The 21,055-nt window shown below is 26.6% G+C and overlaps 1 protein-coding gene and 1 long non-coding RNA gene across 2 annotated transcripts in view; both read left to right on the top strand.

Annotated features, from left to right (window-relative positions):
- LOC127287340 (A-kinase anchor protein 200-like) overlaps positions 1-21,055 on the top strand; it is a 97,113-nt gene that overhangs the window by 64,307 nt on the left and 11,751 nt on the right. Inside the window, exons 4-5 of the mRNA XM_051314196.1 lie at positions 4,331-4,480; positions 4,583-4,702. Coding sequence (XP_051170153.1) covers positions 4,331-4,480; positions 4,583-4,702 — 270 coding nt within the window. The remainder of the gene's footprint in view (positions 1-4,330; positions 4,481-4,582; positions 4,703-21,055) is intronic.
- LOC127287341 (uncharacterized) lies at positions 17,472-20,027 on the top strand. Its single transcript, XR_007843866.1, has 3 exons — positions 17,472-18,348; positions 18,857-19,336; positions 19,886-20,027. It is a non-coding gene; the product is annotated as an uncharacterized LOC127287341 (long non-coding RNA).

Genomic DNA, 21,055 nt, shown 5'->3' with positions numbered 1-21,055 from the left:
ATTAAATGAAATATGGAGCATTGACCCTTTTAATAATGAGTCTTCTTTTTTTTTTAAAAAAAAGTCATTTTTTAAATTTTCTATTCAAAAATTTTAATAGTATTGAATATTTAGTTATTTTGAAATCAAATGTGGGAAAAAAAATTAAAAGAACTTTTGTGAAGTGAAAAGCGAAAGGTATATTATAATATATTCCTGTTGGTATTTTCGCTCTCTCTCTCTCTCTCTCTCGACATTTGTTGCACGCACGTATAACATAAGAGAGATTGTAAATTACGATACGTCGAATGTTTCGTCCTCAACGAACACAGACTATAATGTTTGTATGTGACGCCAGAAGCCATTGTACTCAAAGTACCTTGGTTGTAATATCATTTTCTTCGTCAGCAAACAAATCGATATATTATTTGATTTTTTTTTTTTTCGATTTCTCTTTCTCTTCTATTATTTTATCAGCTAAAATTAACTCACGTCTTATTACGCGAGGGTATATATATATATTGAAGGATGATGAAAAAAAATTCTTTAGTTGGAATTTTCGTTTGTTAAGACGATGATGTTTTTGAATATTCTTCAATCTTAAGAGCCATTATCCGAAGCGAAATTTATTAATAGCTCGTATTTACATAATTCTTTATGCAGTTATGCACATACTGCAAATGGCGCAGTGGAAATTCTTGTCTTGAAAAAATAACAAACAGCATTATGGTATTAAGTTTTTTTTTTTTTTTAATTCCTTAACTTTCGCGTATTTGTATTTAGTTTTTTTCAAATTCATCTTTTGATGTTGAATTTTCATTTAATATTTTTATTTACACGAATTTTCAATTTAATGCAATTTTTTTTTTTTTTTGAATTACTTTTTATCTGAGAGAATTAATTTATAAAAAAACATTTATATTTATCTCAGAGCTATTTGTTTCAAAATAAATTTTGAATTAAATAAAGATTTTATTTGTGCTAAATAGATTTTTTATTTAATACAAATAAAAAAATTTTTATACATTTATATAAATGCGAATAAAATATTTTTCTGAATGTAATGATATTTTTGAATTTAATAAATTTTATAATAAAAGCCATTATCGCGATAATTATTATCGAATGTTAAACATTCTTCGGAAATGATTCCAAGAAATATTGAAGTTAAAAAAAATAGATATCGATTTTTAACACTTGAAACATTTATTTTTGAGAAAAAAAGTTTTTTTTAATTACAAAAGATAGAGATTAAAAAAAATTATAAAAATTTTATTTGTAATTAAAACATTTTTTATTTTTAAAAAATGTTAACAATTTTGAAAATTGTTTTTAACAAATAGGAATTCGAAGTTTAGTTTTAGTAGAATTTGATTGTATGACATTCACCACAAAGTGGTAATTCTGACAGTGGACCATTTGGTTTTGTGAATGCATTTTCACACTATAGATGCACTTAATTCCCAACAGCCTCTACCGCTTGCAAATTAATCGTCTGTGCTGTGAACCCTCTCACTGTAATTAGGTATTGAGTTACCCATATATATATATGTATATGTAACTATCTTGCAGATGTAAATTTTCGTGCCACGCGGATATTAATTTTGAAATTAATTAAGATTTTAATTATTCAGATAAATAAACTGCAAATTACTTATTTTCAAGGTTCAACACATATGGCAACTTAAATGGAACTTTTTAACAAATTCCTTTCCTTTAACCTTATTTTAATATAATTATCTTGACAATTTTTTTAACTATTTAACAGAAATTCCATTCAGCGGAAATTTTGATAGAGATTTTATTAAATTAAAATTCGAGTATGGAGAAATAAAAATTCTTGTAAATGAGAATTATTTATTAAATAAATAATTTATTTTTAAATAAATTATTTATTATTAAATAATTTATTTTTAAATAAATTATTTATTATTAAATAATTTATTATTAAATAATTTATTTTTAAAAGTTACTTTTTTCCTTATCTAATTCCATTAAAAAGACAAATTTGTTGCATTAGTGCTAGAAAAAAAAAGAAGGAAAAAAAATAAAATTGGAAACAACGCCCTGAGTGTAATTCCACGCCTATTGACCTTTTGCCACATTGAAATAGTAGCTATTTGTGCTTGGGGCTCTCCCGCACCTTCTCAATTGAAAATTCATTATAGCTTTTATTTTTCACACAAAATATGAAGTGTGTTTATTATATTTTGTGGAGAAAAAAAAAATTTTGCTTTCATTTTATTTGTACGATTCTCATCAATTTTTAATTCCTGAGAAAATAAATAAAATTTAGAAATTCATTTTAATTTTGATAGTAATAATTGTATAGTAATAATAATAATTATTATTTTGTATTAATTTAAAAAAAAAAACGTTTTTGAACCAGAAAAAATGGAAAGGAAATAAATTAAAATCGAGAATAATATAGACAATATAATACTATATTTTATTCCATTCATAGTTTTGTAGATTCTATCAAGAACTGAGTCATATAATTATACGATGCGAAAATAGAACTTAGGAAATGAGTATTAACTCTTTGTTTGCTAATGCATAATGTATATTATAAACTCACTTTGAAGCTAATGAGGCATTTACCTTTCGTTATACACATGAGAATATAATAAATTAATAAAGTTGAATGAAAACGAAAAAAATATATATAAATACGTACTTTCTAAAAAAAAAAAAAAAAAAAAATTTTCATCTAGATTATTAAAGACCATTTTTCTTTAGAAACTCGATAAAGCAAACGGTTTAAGGTTTCCTTAAGACTAATTAATAAACTTGGTAATTGGAAAGTCGAATCTCGGAAATTTGTGTTTGAAGGAAAATGGCTAGAATTACTCATTCTCTAGGCTCGAATTTATCTTGATAAATTACAATTTCCGTATAGTTATTTTTCAATAAAATTCAAGTAAGGTTTCTTCATTTTTTTTAGGAAAAAAAATTTTTTTTTTTTGTATTGAATTAAAAAAACAACGTTGAGTCAACGTCGTTAAATTATTACCGCAAGCCGCGAATTGATTTGTAAATTTCTTTCGAAATATAATGGAGGATTTAATGGCTCGTTTGTGGTGCACTAAAACGTTTACTTTTCACTGATAGTGATTTTTTTTTTCGATTCAGTTTATCGTTTCTTGAAAATTATCGCATTAGATAATTTCTTTTAAAAATAATTTGCATCAATTCAAAAAGTACAAAAAAAATTATTTTTCCCAATTAGAAAAGAAAAAATTAGATTTTTTCATAATTTAATTAAATAATGATAATTTGAAAATATGGAAAAAAAAGAATAAAACAAAATGAAAGAGGAATATTTATTTAGCGAACGTTTCAATGAGAAGTTGATATAATAATAATAATAGTCAAAGTGATGATAAATTCAACATTCTGGAGTTTTTAATAAATGACATTGATTAAGTCACGAGATTCCAGTCCAATTAAATTTATTATGGACGTCGCGAAAGAGACGAGGGAAATATAAAACAAAGTCAGGGGTCAGGGAGAAAAAGACGTGTTTAAAGAGCTGGCGACAAACGTTATCCACACTCAGACTAAAATTCTTGTTTTCAAGTGGCTTGTACTCACGCTGAAACTAGCGTTAGTGGTTTAGACAGAGGGCGGAGCAAAAGAAAAAAAAAAAAAAAAAAAAATTGCACCGTTTAGTGTTAATGAACTCCTTACCAAAAACTCCCTTCGGGCAAATTAAATTCTCAAGGAAAATAAAATTTTCCTTACGTACTCTTGACGTTCAGTTGTTTACTTTTCAGCAAATTACGTTCGAAATTTCAATGAATAATTTTCTTTTTCTATTATTTTTCATATAGAAAATAAAATTACTTTTCAATTTTCAGTATATTTTTTTATCTTAATTAATTGGAATAAAAGAAAGTTATAGCAAATTTTATTAAATTTTTTTTTTTTTTTTTCAAAAAATATTGTCGGAATATAGAATTCTTTAGCATTAAAAGTGAAGAAAAAAAAAACAACTGTTTATGGTTTGAGGCGAGGAGGAAGTTTATTAGCAATATGTGTCTACTTGAGGCTGGAAACTTTATTGTTGTCTCAGCTGATCGCGCGACAGATCTTTGGTTGAACAGCTGCGGTAACAATAAAGTTTCAAGAGCATAAGAGAACTTCTTCCATCGCTAATAAACTCAATCTTTTTGTATAAGTCTATATTGATGAAATATATTTTTTTTAATAACATAATCAACTTTAATAGACTTTCAGTAATAAATAATGAAAGCACTTGAAAGCTATTTTTTGATAGTTGGCGAAATTTTTGTTTTAATTTTTATTTTTATTGTTGTAATTTTTGGTTTTCATTTTTTTTGTTTAACAGGAGGAGGTGAAATCTGAGGAGACGAAAGCAGAAACACCAGCTGATGCTCCTGCAGAGGCTGCTGAGGTAACAACACCAACTGAAGCCACTCCTGCCAGTCAAAATACAGCCACATCGCCTGAAAGCAAGGAAACCAAAAAGAAAGATAAAGTGGGTTTTTAGCCTTATTAATTTTTTTTTTTCTTCTAATTTTCTTATTTATTACTATATCGTTAAATAAGATGAATTTTAATAAGGTGAATTTAATTACAGTCAAAGAAGCACAAATTCTCCTTCAGGACATTCAGCTTCGGTAAAAAAGATAAGACCAAACCAGCACGAGAGGACACACCCAAGAACGGAGATGTCACTAAGGAAGAACCCCTGGTGGAGGTGAGTCGATAAAATCCATTTAAATTGATATTTTATCTGCACTGGATTTTTTAAAACCCCGCGAGATGTTCATTCTCAAGATTTGAGATTTTTTAACTTGATGTGTTTTTAATCTTTTAAGTTGCATTTTTTTTCCCCCCCCCCTCAATTTACAGAAAGAAAAAAATCGAATTTTTACATTAATATAAAATTAAAAACCAGAGGAAATAAAAATCAACATAAAATTACACTACGGTAGTTGAAAATAAGGAAAAATATTTGATTTTCATTTGTCTTCGTTATTGGAGATATGGGCGGAAAGTCGCGCCCTCGCATGAATTGTGTAGGCGATTTTATAGTTTGCAACGCGTGCGAACGAGATCGTGTATAGCTAATTTTTTCTCCTTTACTGAATCGTTCGACTCTATATATATTCTCTCCTTGTCTCTCACCCTTTGTAAAATTAAAAGAGGGATCCAAGAGAAATAGCGGGACAGAGAGAAGAAAAATAAGAAGAAGAAGAAGAAGTATCTGACTCATCCTTTATAGTTCGTCGCACCTCTTTTGCTTCCTTCAAGATTCGCCAGAGGGAAAACCGGCTTTGGATTTTACGGAATTATACGTTCGTGATTTTTAAAATGATGATCTATTATCGTCAAGGATGGAAGTTGACTATATCTTTTTATAAATTTTATTTAGAATTAATATTAAAACTTATCCAGGCCTCGGATTATATACGACTTTTTTCGAATTTTATTTTAATAAAATGCGACTTTTTCGAATTTTTTTTTTTACATTTTTTAAAAAAAAAATTTTAAACAAAATACGTTTTTTTTTAGTAAACAATGCGCAGATCTTAAGATCTTCATTATTTCAATTATTTAAAAAAAATTTCAACTAAAATTCTTTACTAAATTAATTATTGTTAATAATTTTAATGAAATTCATCAGAAATTCAATTATTTTAAACTATTTTTCAATTAAAATTTTTATAAAATTTAATAATTGTTTATAATTAAAAAAAAATAGCGAATAAAATTACCATAAAAATTTTTAATTCAAAATTCTCTTGAAATTTAATTATTTGCAAAAATTTTAATTATTTTTATAATATTCTTCGAAAATTCAATTATTTGAAAGCATTTTTTTCAATTAAAAACTTTTGGAATTCAATTTTATTTTATGATTTCTAATAAATTCTTCATCAACAGAAATTACTGAAAATTTCTCTTATTACGTATAATTATTGTCTGAAATTTTAACAGAGGCTTTTGAAATTCAATTATTTTCAAAAATTTCAATTTAAAAGCTTCTAAAATTTATTTATTTCTAAAATTTTCCATCTAAAATTTTTTTTGTAATTTAATAATTTTAATTATAAATCTCCTGAAATTCAATTATTTTGAATAATATTTTTCGAAAATACAAATATCTGAAACCATTTTTCGCTTAGAAAGTTTTCAAATTATTGTATTTTTGTCTGCAATTTCTAATAAATTATTTTAGTGAAATTATCAAAAAAAAAAAATTTTAATTAAAAATTACTTACAATTAATTTCAAAAATCTAAATTGTAAATCTTTAAAAATTCAATTACTTTAAAAATTACTCTAAAATGTTATCTAAAATTATTTGATAAATTATTTTTAGTTCTGTAAAATTTAATTTCTTTTTTTTTTGATTGAAAATTAACAAAATCTTTTAAAATTCAATTATTTCTAAAATTAATTCTTCAAAAAATTATTATTATTATTTTTAAAAAATATTATTTAAAAAATCAGTAAAACTTTATTAAGTATTGCCTGAAATTTTTTTTTGACCATAAAAACTATGAGAAAATTTTTAATTCTAATAAATTGCTTAAATCAGATTTCAAAAAATTATAAAAATGGAACTTTAAAAAAATTTTTTTTTTTTTTAGAAATTTGTAAATAAAATTTTGAAAATTCTTACAATTAGTTCGATTTTTAAATATTCGAAATAAATTTTCTTGATAATATTCATTATTGAATTATTTTCATTACAGAATTAATAAAATGAATTTAATATCTAATAACATTAGTTATTTAAAGTAAAATATTTATCAATTAAATTTTTTTTTTTGAAATAAAAAATGTGCCATAAAGTCGATCCGAGGCCTGCATTTCCGATTTTAATAATTCTGGAGTAATTTCTTGCAATAAATTGAGAATTTTTATTACTTTTTTTTTCAACAATTATATGTTAAAAAATTGGAAAAATTCTCCCTGGGGTTTGTTTGTTTCTCGGTATTTCGCAAAGAAATTTCATGTTTCAGTTTTGGAAATAATTTTCTCGAGATTTGTGATTAATGTTTGAGCGAACGACAATGACCGTTGACATGACAAAGAGCTTGAGATTATAATTAATTCAATTTCTCTCGGTGATATTCTTTAATGGGGTTATATAGAGGTACTAATAATTTTCTAAAATCATTTGGTCTCGAATTTTGATGTTCGCGGTGGAATAAAACAAAAAACAAAAAAAGGAAAATAGAAGTGAGAATGGCTTACTAATTATGAATTCCCCTTTGTATCTCTTTTGACTGTCGAACGAAGCAGTAACCTCGAGTTTCTCTAGAACGTAAGTCGTTTGCAGATTTGCGTGTGCGGAGTTTTTTGCAGACATTGAAACGACTACGCGTGGCATCGTACGGCACGCCACTGCATCGCATGAACATGGGAGTGGCTCCTTCGCGTTCTCCTACACGATGCATCATCACTCTCATCCTTAAAACACACCATGGCTCCTTTGTCCCATGTTCCTTACGACTTCAATTTTTTTTTTCCTACTGATATATTTAATTACTGTAGAAATATTAATTTTCAATTTTCTTTCTTTTCATTTCAGACTTTTTTTGCGCCTTAAAATCGATCCATACAATTTCTTCTTTATTACAAAATATTCTTTTGAAGATTCAAAAATTGTTTTCAGTCATTTCAATCGTGGAGAAGAGAATAAATTTTTTGGCAGAAAAAGCTCCTTTTAGAGTCTGTCCTTGATTGGAGTATTTTTTTGGAATATTTCAAATTTTCTCTCTTAATATTTTTCATGAATCCAAATTAAATATTGGAATATTTTTGCCGTTTAAAAAAACATTGGTAATAGGAACAGGTTAGTCTGAGTTTTGCGACACGGTTCAACGGTCCAAACTTCCCGGATATACTTACCTATTTTATTCTGGTGCGAAAAAAAAAAAAAACCGGACGAACATTTAAATGTTCGATCACTTGACTATGTTCTTATCAGTATTTATTGCTTGTCAAATATATTTTTAAGTTTTCTTTTTTAAAAAAAAATAATTCATCCCCTTGGCCTCGACATTGTTTGAAAGGATCTCGATCTTGTAAAGAATTTTATTTATTTATTTTTTTTAATGTTTATTTATTGATACAGTGAGACATTACTCTCGCTGAGATATAAATTCATTTCCTCGACAGCGCACCTCTTTCTTTTTTTTTCTTTCTCTCACTCCACCCTCGTTATTATGTTACTACCGCCACATTTTATGTGACCGTAAATAAGATTGTAACGTTTTGCGAGAGAGTTGAAAGGTGCGGCGAAAAGAGGTTGGTTCCGAGTTAGATTTCAACCTTTTGAGATATGCCGACCTCAAAAGAGAAGGTTGTTTTTTTTATTGTCACTATCTTCTGGTTTTGTCAAAATATTTCCAAAAATTATCAATTTAGCGATTAATAATATATTGTTTTTATTCTATTGCAGAAAAGGATTTCATTGTTTCTAAATCCCGTTTGATGAAAGCTTCTGTTCCGAAAACAAGTTTTTTTTTTTTTTTTAATTTACGCCTCTGTGAACATTGCTTTTTGATTCGTTGTCTGTCTGGTCGCGTGAAATCAGAGACAAGAGATGAGGGTGATTGTGTGATACTCTTTGTACGCCTGCGTTAGGGAAATCTGGCGACACTATGTCGAGGGGTACGTGGCTAAACCTTATAATAAAGGGTTGAAACGACGAGACACACGACTTTGCAGGTTGTATTAATTAGAGGTTTCTCGCCCAACATCAAGATAACTCGATTTCTTTTTCACTTTTTTCTAGATAAAAATTTATTATTATTAATTATTAAGTCTTTTCGAATCAAAATTGCAATAATAATAATTGATTTTTTGTTTATTCTTTAGAGAATTGAAAATTTGATTCTTGATTTAGAAAAAAAAATTAAAATATTTCGAGAATAAAAATTTCTAGATAGAAAATTATTTTATTCGCTCTCTATATTTATAGAAGTCATGAGAATTCGGCCCTCGAAACCATAAAATCTCTTTTATTTGATCCTCGACGTGTTTTGCAGAATCAAGCACGAATAGCTTTTTATCTCACTGACCCTTTCATGTTTTAGCGAAAGATTTTTTCATAAAATGCTCTAGATATGAAATCGAAATTGCTATCCTAGGTGAATGTATGAAAAAAAGACAAATTTTCAATTTTTTTTTCTGTTCCAGAGTCTTTTTTATAAAAAAATCTTTTTTTCAAGGAGTGCAGGCCTCGGATTATACGACTTTTTCCGACTTATTTTTAATAAAATGCGATTTTATTTATTATTCAATTATTCAATTATTTAACAAATTTTGAATTAAAATTCTTCACTAAATTAATTTTTTTTAATAATTTTAATGAAATTCATCAGAAATTCAATTATTTTAAACTATTTTTCAATTAAAATTTTTAGGAAATTTAATAATTGTATATAATTTTAAAAAAAAAATTAGCAAATAAAATTACTAAAAAATTTTAATTCAAAATCACTTGAAATTTAATTATTTGCAAAAATTTCAATTACTTTTTAATGATTTTTATAATATTCTTTGAAAATTCAATTATCTGAAAGCATTTTGCAAATTAAAAACTTTTGAAATTTAATTATTTCCAAAAATTTCAATTATTTTTAATGATTTTTATAATATTCTTCAAAAATTTAATTATCTGAAAGCATTTTGCAATTATAATTAATTTTTAAGTACACTTTTTTTGTCTATAATTTCTAATAAATTCTTCAATTATTTTTTAAAATTTAAATTGAAATTCAATTATTTTCAAAATTTTCAATTCAAAATCAACTAAAATTTAATAATTCTCAAAAAATTTCAATTCCAAATTAATTATCAAAATTCACAATCAAAAATTAACTAAAATTCAATTATTTTCCAAAATTTAAATTGAAATTCAATTATTTTCAAAATTTTCAATTTCAAATTTAATAATTTAATAATTTCAATTATAACTCTCCTGAAATTCAATTATTTTTAACTATTTTTATAAATATTCATCGAATATTCAACTATTTGAAACCATTTTTCAATTAAAAATGGTTTTCAAATTATTATATTTTTAGTCCGCAATTTCTAATAAATTTTTTTTAGTAAAATCATCAAAAAAAAAATATTATTTAAAAATCACTTGAAATTCAATTAATTTCAAAAATCTCAATTGTATATCTTTGAAAATTCAATTTTACTTTTTAAAAAAATGTTATCTTAAAATATTTGATAAATTATTTTTAGTTCTGTAAAATTTTAATTATTGTCTGAAAATTAACAAAATCTTTGGAAATTCAATTATTACTAAAATTTTCAACTTGAAACTCTTTCAAAATTATTATTATTTAAAAAAAAAAAATTTTTTTAAATCTGTAAAACTATTTTATTAATATAAAAAAAAATCGATTTTTTCGACTATTTTTTTTTTTGGAATATAAATCGACTAAAACGACTTTTTTTTGTGCATTTAACTCGATCCGAGGCCTGGGACTATTTTTTCAAAGCAATATTCCTTTAAAGTACTTTGCTGTGTTCCTTCTTTTTTTTTGTCCCCCCTAACGTCTTACACTCTCGGGGGAAACAAATACGCAATTACAAGCTAATCAGTCTCGCGATGAGGCTTTTGGCCAACAGCCAAAACTGTTGAGCACCCGGAAACATCCATTGGCCTCTTCTTACAACTTCCATTTCGTCCGTGTTGCGCCTTTCTCCTGCAGATGGTTGAACGAATCAACTTCTCATGTGTCGAAAAAGATAAATTACTTCGATTAAATAGATAAATCTTTTGGGGGAATTTTTTAATAATTATATAATTTAAGAAACGATTGTAAAAAAAAAAATTTGGAATTTTTCATTAGATTCTGTGGTAATCACATTGTAAGAGACAATATTTATAGGATCTTGATGTCTTTGACTTGATGCAATGACATGCGAGAAGAAACTCACCGCTTATAAGCGGTTAGTGTGTGTAATATAAAACCAAAGTGGAAATTCTAGACGAGAACTCCTCTTGCTGCCTAAACTGCAGATCAATTTTACTTTTCTTTTTGCCTTCAAAATGAATAAAAATCACAATTTGCAAAAATAATTTTATTTTTAGAAGAAATTTTGATGTTATTGTTTCGGTACTTGATATATAAAATCTCATATATATATATATATATATATATATATATATATATATATATATATTGTTATATTATCCATGAATATCGTTCCACTTGAATCTATCGAGAGCCCTCACAAAATAGGGGACAGGGGGCCAAAAGAGAAATGAGCCAATATTATATGGGCATATCTCTAGAACTTTTAAACTTTGAGATATTAGAAAAAGTAATTTTTTTTTCAGGGCACATTCGTGAAACAAATTTTATTGTCTTCAGTATTGATCAAATACTATAAAAAAATTTGCGTAACTCATTTTTACACATTGTTACGCATCACAGTGGGCCTTATTGCAAAAAACCTGCCCAAAATCTCTAGATGTGTTTAAAACTGACTGAAATTTGATACTCGCGGATTTTTTTGGTCGCTGATTACAATTGCGACGTTAGTTTTTCAAAATTCAAAATGGCGGATCCAATATGGCGGACGACTTTTAAAAAAATTGATCGAATTTGTCTGAAATTTGTTACTCGGGGGTTTTTTGGGTCGCTACCACCTTTAAAATGATTTAATGCTACAGTTTCGAAAATTTTATGGCCCATTGCCATAAATGTAGTTTATAATGTAGTTTATAACAATTTTTGAATTTTTTAAAATTTAATTTTTTAAAAATTTTTTAAAAAATTTTGTTTGCAATTTTGGATCTACCATTTTGAATTTTGAAAAATTAAGTTCAGATTCGTAATCAGCGACCCCATAAACCCCCGAGTAACAAATTTTAGGCCAATGGGATCAATTTTGTAAAAAGTCATCCGCCATATTGCATCCGCCATTTTGAATTTTGTAAAACTAAGTTCAGATTCGTAGTCAGCGACGCAAAAAACCCCCGAGTAACGTATTTCAGGCCAATTGCATCAATTTTTTTAAAAGTCATCCGCCATATTGGATTCGACATTTTGAATTTTGGAAAATTTAAAATTCAGATTAGTAGTCGCAGCGACCCTAAAAACCTTCGAGTGAGAAATATCAGCCAGATTTGAACACATCTATTAGTTAATACTTACATTTCTTCACAAACTATGCGTCGGACAGTTTAGGTTTATATTCATTATTAATTATACAGTTTTAATGAAGTGTGCAAAGGTTAACTATTTTTCTGTATACTTTTATAATGCATGAGAAGAGATTACAATGAGTTGGGAGCATTTAGAAGCAAAATTCAACATGTGCTTTTCAAATATGTGGTATTTTGATTTGAGTTACGTTTTAAAATTTAATGTTTGAAGTCATTGCATTCTTTGTGTAAAAGAGGCACACATTTCTGTATGGGTTCAAATTATTTCTTATTAGGTAGATAATATAATCCCGTTGTGCCGTTACTCAAAAACCTTCGTTAAAAAAGTTATATCAGTTTAACTGCTAACTTGTAGAAATTTTGAAAAAGTTGTCTCGCAAGTTTGAAGCTACATAGTTTTTATTCAATTTGAGGCACATCATTGTTTCATGGATTTTTTAGTTCTTTACACTCCCACCTACTTCTATTGCAAGCCACAAGACACACAATGTTTCGTTAAAAAAGTTGCAGTCTATAAACTAAAAAAAACAGTCAATATCACACACTAGAAACTGTCGATTTCACCACTTTAACTTACGTTCGTCATTTCCTACATAATTAAAAAAATTATATAACGCATGATACATTTAAAAAGCCCTATAATTGGTCAAATTATGGTATTGAAGTTTTATTAAAAAAATTCTTAAGGTATCATAATGAGAGATAACATAAAGTTTAAAAGTTCTAGAGATATGCCCATATATAATATATGCGAAGAGACAATTTCCTCGATGCAACAAAGCGTATAAAACTTTAATTAGAAAATAGGTCGTTATTAATTTTTTTTTCATTTAAAAATATTTCTTATATTATAAATTTTTTCGAGCGTTTATAATTAATTTTGTTAACATATTTCATAATTTTCCAAAAAATTAGGAATTTTTTTTTTTTTTTTTGGCAAATTATTTTCTATTCTCTAGAGAATTTAGATAATTGTCTGGTAATAAATATTTTATATTGTCATTGATGTGAGGGGGAGTTTTTTTCTTTTCCAGTTGTAATTCCTTCGAGAATCGCGGGAATTTCCGCTGAATTTCTATTCGAGGGCAGCAGCTCTGTTGCTGGATTTGGGCGTCGTCTAGTATCGAGCGTCGAGACGCCGGGACGCGCGGAGCTGTTGCCATGCCAACCGACGGACTTCGCTGGGTTTTCGTATTCGAGAGAGTTTTGCGGGGAAAACTCCCACAAACGCGTTGCTCTCAGCAAAAAAAAAAAAAAAGAATTGAAAAAAATCATGGACAAAATTTTGACCCTGAAACAAATTCTTAATTTATGTTGATTTTCAAAATGATACTTTTTCAAATTCGAATTTAATTTTCGCCTCGGATTATATGAAATTTAATAAATTCTTCAAACAGAAATCACAAAAAAAAATTTCAATTTAAAATTGCATTTTCTATTTTAAACGAAAATACTTTTTTCTTTGAGAGTTCTTGCTTATACCACAGAGGAAATTAAGAGACAAAATCGAGAAAATTGCAATTTCACGTGGTGTCGTCTTTTCATTAAAAAGTTGCTTTCTTCATTACACTGGGAAGATAAATTTTTCCTCGATTTCCCCAGGTGCACAACTCGGTTTCCACTGAATTTTGTCAATACAGAAAATTTAAAATGTATTTTTCTTGTTGAGATCAAATTTGATAGATTCTGAATGACAAAAAAAAAAAAAAAAAATTTGTCTCTTCTCTATTTTGAAACAATGACTCCTAACGATAGCTAATAATTATGATGGCTTTAAACCTTCAATCACTTTTCACAAAATTGATTCTATAATCTATTCCCATTCAATGATGTTCATTACCGCATCAATCAATGAATCATGATCCTTTTGTGAACCAACGAAAATCCAATTGATATAGCAAATTAAAAAAAAAAAAAGTATTTTCAATTTTTTTTTTCTTTTCCAAAATAATGGATGGTTTTTTTTTCTTATCTATGATAATAATTATAAATATCGTAAAATTCAGGAAATTATGGTTAAATAAAAAATTTTTTTTCTAAACTTTTTTTTTTCGTATTATGAAAAATTTTTTTACATGGTAAGGTAATTTCTTTGGATAGAGACTCAAGGGACACCTTGGCTTAAGAAAGCACTCAGTTTGAAGGGAATCGCCATGGGGAGAAAAAAAAAAAAAGGTCGTTCTTAGGTGCAACAGAGAAATGGGGTACTTTGAAGAATCACGCACGTTCGCATATCCTTGAAAATCATCCTCGTCGTCTACCCTCTTCACTGTCCTAAAGAGGGTCGTGAAACTCAACAAGGGAGAGTCGAGCATATCGATTTTATCATTTTACCCAATGCGAATTCAACCACACGAATTGTACAAACATCGACTATATATATGACATTTCAATTTTTTTATCTTAATTTAAATTAGTATTATTTAATTTAGAATTCGTGATAAAAAATTTTTTTTTTTTGATTCAATTCTACGATTTAAAAAAAAAAATTTTTTTTGAGAAAAAAAAATTGTTTCTTATCTAAAAGATTATAGAGAGAGTTTGTGCAAGTCGTAAATTTGTGAGGTGCACTCTAAAACTACAATTTCTACTTTACGATCCAACATTGTTGGCGCGTTCCCTTCAGTTTGGATGACTTTTCAAGGGCCCATTATGGCGCTATCCCACTAATTGAGAACCTCTGCCACGTTGCCAAAGAACATCTCCTACAAGTCTTCTGGCTATGCGCAAAACATCTTTATTCTCGATCGAATAAACGTCCCAAAAAAAAAATTGTTTAAATTTCTAATTATCAAATATTTATTTTTTTTAATTGAATAATATTATTATTTGAGTCAATTTTTTTTCAAAAACTGAAAATTATTTTGGTGCAAATAAAAATTATTTTTTTTTCAAAAATTAAAAATTATTTTGGTTCAAATAAAAATTTTTTTTTTCAAGTAAATAATTATTTAGTTCAATTAAATATTTATTTAGTTAAAGTAAATATTTATTATAGTTAAAGTAAATAATTATTTAGTTAAAGTAAATATTTATTTAGTTCAATTAAATATTTATTTAGTTATAGTAAATATTTATTATAGTTAAAGTAAATAATTATTTAGTTCAATTAAATATTTATTTAGTTAAAGTAAATAATTATTTAGTTCAAATATTTATTTAGTTCAAGTAATTGGGATTATTTTAATAAAATAATTAATTATTTTTTTCCAGGTGAGAGATTTCAAGTATTTCTATAATGATTTTGAGGGAAGATTTGAAAAAAAAAAAATTGAAAAAATTCATAAGGCGAATTAATTCATGTTGATTGGAATAAACATGAGTGTCAACCTCGTATTGCTCAATACTAAATTCTAATTTAATGGTCATGCAAATCATAAATGCATACCTCTTCCATAAACGAGTTTGCTATTACATGAATTATATCGAATGAATTTTATTCACTTGACAGTATATGAATCGAGTGTTAACGAATGAACGAACCTTATTCGCTCATATAGCTTAATGACTTAGATATACTTTAAAGGCCATCGTATATCTCTCATTTTGTTTAAAAGCACACACTATTCACGTCTCTTATTTATTCACATTCTTGTCAGTTATTTCCACTTGCGACGATATTTTCATTATTATTATTATTTCATTTTTTTTTTTTTTTAAATTTTCTTTCATTTTTCGGAGTAAAATTTAAAGAATTAAATTCCAAATTTTGCTTCGGTAAAAAAAATTGTTAATATTTAAAAAACTTTTTTTTTCTAATTGTTCTCTAAATATGTTTACACTTTTTTTCTTTAATTTTTTTTTTCATAAAAATCTGAAAAAAGGTTTACTCTTTCAAAGAAATCAATTTTTTTTTTAAACAGATGCAATTTGCCTTTTCATTCATCGTGGAAAATAATACTCATTGAATTTAAATGAAAGTCAATTTGATAAAATTGAAATGTCAATACTGATAAAATATAAAATATTTAAATATTTGACTAATTGGTCATTTAAAAATTAATCACTCAGATTTATCTTATAAAATTGAAATTTCTTTTATTTCTCTATAAATTTCATCTACAGTAATTATTTTATAAAAACGAAAGAATATTTTTTTTTTCATAAAATATTTGAAATTTAAAAATTATAAAACGATTGTTTCTCCATCTACTCGAGACGTTGTTAGTACTCTTAATTTCTTTGATGGTAACTTATTTCATTCACTTTTCCGAAAATAATTCTAACCTTGTGAGATGCTGCCACCAACGGTTAAACGCTCAACCTTTTTCAATATATTCTCTTCACGAGTTCTCTTCTTTTTTTTTTTACTGAGTAAATAAAAGGCATTTTCAAATGCTTTTTAAAAATTCTTTTGTTGCTTTTGCTACCCTCGATGTTTTTTTGTTTGCAATTTTTTTCATCCCTTAAAAGTATATCTTGTTGAAAAATTTATCTTACATTTCTTTTTAAATGAAATATAGTTTATTTAAAAAATTTTCACTCACTATTTCTCAAATAATAAAAAATTCAAAAGCTTCTTATGTATTTAAAAATAAAATTCTTCTTCGCCTTATTTCGTTAATCGTATTCTTTAAGCGACTTAACGTTCAGGTCTTTAAAGTAAAATGAATAATTGATAAAGACTCTATTAAAGTTACATTTTTTAATTCCCCTTCAAGTTGAAAAATTGAAATACTTTTCCTTTTCGTTTTAATCTTTTTATAAATAAAAAAAAAAAATTATTTAATTTAAAAAAATCGTTTTACTTTATTATTAAATATTTATTTAATTATTGAGTCAAATTATATTTGTTTTAAATATAGAAATTCAAGTAAATATTTGATAATAGTCAAGTAAATCGATTATTTGAATCGAAAAAATTTTTTTTTTACTGTACCCATTGTTTTTTATTGAATTTTCTTCAATATTTTCAATTTAATATTGAATTTTTTTTTATTGATTCTTTAAACATTCGTAATTAAAAACATATACAAATTTTCCGATTGAAAAATGAACGAAATTAATTAATTTTAATAAGAAAAATAATATTCTGTTGGAAAAGCATTGAGGGGAAATGAAGGTATGTGAATTCACATCACGTATGACAAGTTCCGCTTTGTAGACAGTTTTATTTAAATTAAGTGACATGAAATCAGTAATATCAGTTTGAAAATGACATTCTGTCACGTTGCATTTCCGACGAATCCGTTGATTCGTCCTCTTTCAATATAGATTAGCTGTACATTAATATTTCAATTTCAAGAATCCTTAAAAAATTTTCACATTTTCTTCTACATAATTTTTTAATTATTTTTAATTAAATTGATAATTGAAATGTTAGTTTTTCCTTTGAGTTGATGATTTTACTTGTCGTGAAAAAAATATTTTCAGAGACGAGAATTTTCTCTTTTCTCAACATTTATTTAATTTGTTGTTTGTCACAGAATCTCAAGGTTTTTTTTTTGCTTTTCTCATATCTTTTCATTTTGTGATGAGATGGGAACGATAAAAGCATTTTGAAAGATTTGGTGACTCACTCGTCGAGTCTGTCTAGTATTTATATTGCGGAAGTGAAGTACGTAAAGGGGTTTCTGTGTTCTTGTGAACTAGGGTACTTTTGCGAAGTGGATTGCCTTTCATTCCCTTTTTTTTTTTTTTCCTCATGAGTCACCTTTTCTATCGCCACATGCAAATGTGTCATAAAAAAAAATTTCCATTTCTTCCAAATGAATTTTTTTTTTTTGCTTTCTTTAGTAGATAAAAATATAATTAATATTTACGGATTATTGAATGAAATAAGGGAAAAAAAAATTGATTTCTAAAAATAACTCGAATTGCGTCGTTATGTGATTATTAAAAAAAGAACTTCGATTACATTATACAATATTGATTGTCTTAGAATAGTTGGGTATTTGATCCTCTTAAAGGCAATATCATGGTCACGTGTGTAAAATACCTTTGGGATTGATTTTATTTATTTATTTATTTTTTTTTTGTAATCGCAGAAGCGTAACGAGACGCGCAGTTGTTTGTCCACCACAGTTTTCCCTTCGCATCTATGTGAAAATATTTTTTTTCCGCGCACATTGACAATATATGAACCTGGTGCGTATTACAAACTCAAATGACAGAGACCGGTCAAATACGTAGAGGCGTAGTAGTGTCGTATTCTCGCTCGCGACAGAATCCAAGAATAGAAACGCACGCGTGGTTTGTGGCTTGAATTTTTCTTCCTCACGTTTTCTCGTCAAACAGGGCCGTAATTTATTTAAAAAAAATGAAATCAATAAATCCCTCAACGATCTTGAAATTAATTGAAAAAAATAATTTTAAAAATATTTTTTTTTTTAATCTATATATTTTTTTTTGATTAACTGATGAATATTTCCAGATTTTAATTTTTTAATCTCTTTCGATCGATGACTAAATAAATCCCATCCCCTTTTTTTTTGGTAATATTTAAATATTTTCTTTGATAATAGAATTTAAATTATTTTAAAAGAAAATTGACTTGAGTATAACAAAATCCTCAATTAAAAATGAATTATTAACTATTGTGAAAATTAATTTTTAATTATAGAAAAATTGTTCGAATTAATCTTGAATTGGGAATTAATTTTATTTTGAGAAAATCTATCTAAATTCAAATATTGAGTATATAAAAATGAGAGATGATAGAGAGAAAAAAAAAGTAGAAGTTTCTCTTTTTCAATTACAGCCCTGGTGTTAAATTGTTACCTCCTGCAAACTTTTCCCTCTCTTTCTATTTTCGCCACTGTTAGTGATTCAACCCCTTCTTTTTCAATGTACACGTCTATTTAGATCTCTTCTCGTCCTTTCCTTGTCTCTCTTTTCAACGAATGCCATTACAGTCTTCTAATTCCAAAATCTCTCTCTCTCTCTTCTTCTTTCTCGCTCACTTTTAAGCATTAATCTCCTACGCACTCGATCTTTCTCTCTCCTTCGACGTGGGACGATCCTCCTAGATTCTATATAAACCACCGAGTACACTTGAGGAGCTTTGAGTTCGCGAACAACTTTTCAACCGGAAACGTGTGTGTGATCCATAGGTGCGAGGGTCGAAATTCATAAATTTTTTTTTGCGAAAAACTTTTTGAGAGACGCTCATTCAGAGAAAAATTAAAAAATATCTTGATTGTAATTTTTTTTCTATTTTTTTTTTTTTAACGCGAATTTGGTAAGTTTTTACCTTTTCAAAAACCTGTCTTTTTTTAACTAGTAAAAAATAAAAAAAAAAATTTTTTTTCATTCATTCTAGTACAATAATTATAATATACTTATTTATTATTTTTCTATCAATTTATTCAACATTTTTTTTTTTTGCAATTAAAAAAAAGAGATTCGCAATCTATTACCCAGATTGATTAACTTTTGGTTTATAAAATGAAATTGGTAAAAAAATTCCAAAAACAAACATTTCGGAAGTCAATATTTGAGAAAAAAATAATTAATTATGCATCTTTTTGACAAATGTAAAATGAGAACAAATTTTTCGTTTCAAATAACGAGGCGATAATTTTGGTATTTAAATTTTGGATCAATTTTCAATAATGAATTTTTTTTTTTATTTTTTTTCACGGAAAATTTGAATTTTTATAATTGTTTTATTCTGATCTCTCAAAGTTGAAATTTTCATCATTATTGAAAAATTGAAATTATTAAATTTTTCCAAATAATTGTTTTGAAATTATTTTAATAAATATGAATTTTGTTTTGTTTCTAGTAGCAAAAAGTTTGATGAAGCGTCTCTCAATTTTAACGTTCGGCTAAAAAAATTCAGGAATTTGAAAATCATTTTTAGATTTGCAATTTTGATTTTCAATTTCTAAAAAAACGTGTCATTTGTGTGAGCAGAGGTTTGTTTTTTTTTGAAAGGAGGATTCCAGAAATATTGCTGGTGTGTAAAAAAAAAAAAAAAGCGAGGCGCAAATTTTGAAAAAAAAAAAAAAAGGAATCTTGCAGTAAATTTTCAAGGAAGGATATGGAGTCCGTGCTGAAGGTAGGCCGGACGGTGAGCAACGGTGTTTGCAGGGCTGCCGGGGCCTTGGCTTGGGGTACACGCCGAATTTTGGCCACGATACCACTGCTAGGGATAACCGTTGTAGCCAGAGAACCCCACGAAACAAATATCACGGTACGGCACCTTAACCCAACCCAGCCTACGTCGACCGGAAGTCCTTGCCGTGGGCGAATTTTTTCTCGCCTCACACACACACACGATAAGAGAAAAAGTATTGAAAGCTATTTATCGATCACTCTCCTAAAGCCAACAGGGCGGTCACGATTTATTACCGCGATTGCCCACGATCCTGTTATACTTGTAATTTCATTCCAAATTCCAGTCTACTTTCTATTTTTATCGCCTTTTTCATTCCACCTCTTGATTATTTCAATTATTATTTTTATTATTTAATTATTTAATTATTTTATTATTTAATTATTATTATTTTTTTTAATAAAAGATGAAATCAATTTTTTTTATCAAATAAATATTTACTAGAACCAAATAATTTTATATTTGAATTAAATATTCGATTTTCTATACAATTTGAAACAACGTTTAATTGACTCAAATAGTATTTATTTAAAATATTTATTTAGTCAAGTAATCAATTATTTATTTAATTACTTGAGTTAAATAAATCTTTTTTTCCATTCAGTTAATTACTTAATATTAATTAGGAATTAAATTTTTCCTTTTTTTTTAAATGTGGCTATATTAACTGTTTGCTTTTTTTTTTATAGGAGCCGTTTAGATTCATGTTGTGTAGGGGCGATAAAAAATAAGGAAAATTTAACGGAAGTGGATTCTAATTTTTTCAAATATTTTTCCAAAACTTCCTTTAACCGTTTTTTTTATATGAATGAAAAAAGGAATTTTTTTTCTCCCCCTACG

This window comes from Leptopilina boulardi, unplaced genomic scaffold, assembly GCF_019393585.1.
Source record: "Leptopilina boulardi isolate dan_hultmark-lab unplaced genomic scaffold, ZJU_Lbou_2.1 LbouV2_368, whole genome shotgun sequence".
Taxonomy (NCBI): domain Eukaryota; kingdom Metazoa; phylum Arthropoda; class Insecta; order Hymenoptera; family Figitidae; genus Leptopilina; species Leptopilina boulardi.
Note: the sequence above shows the minus strand (reverse complement) of the source record. Positions and strands in the feature narration are given on the sequence as shown.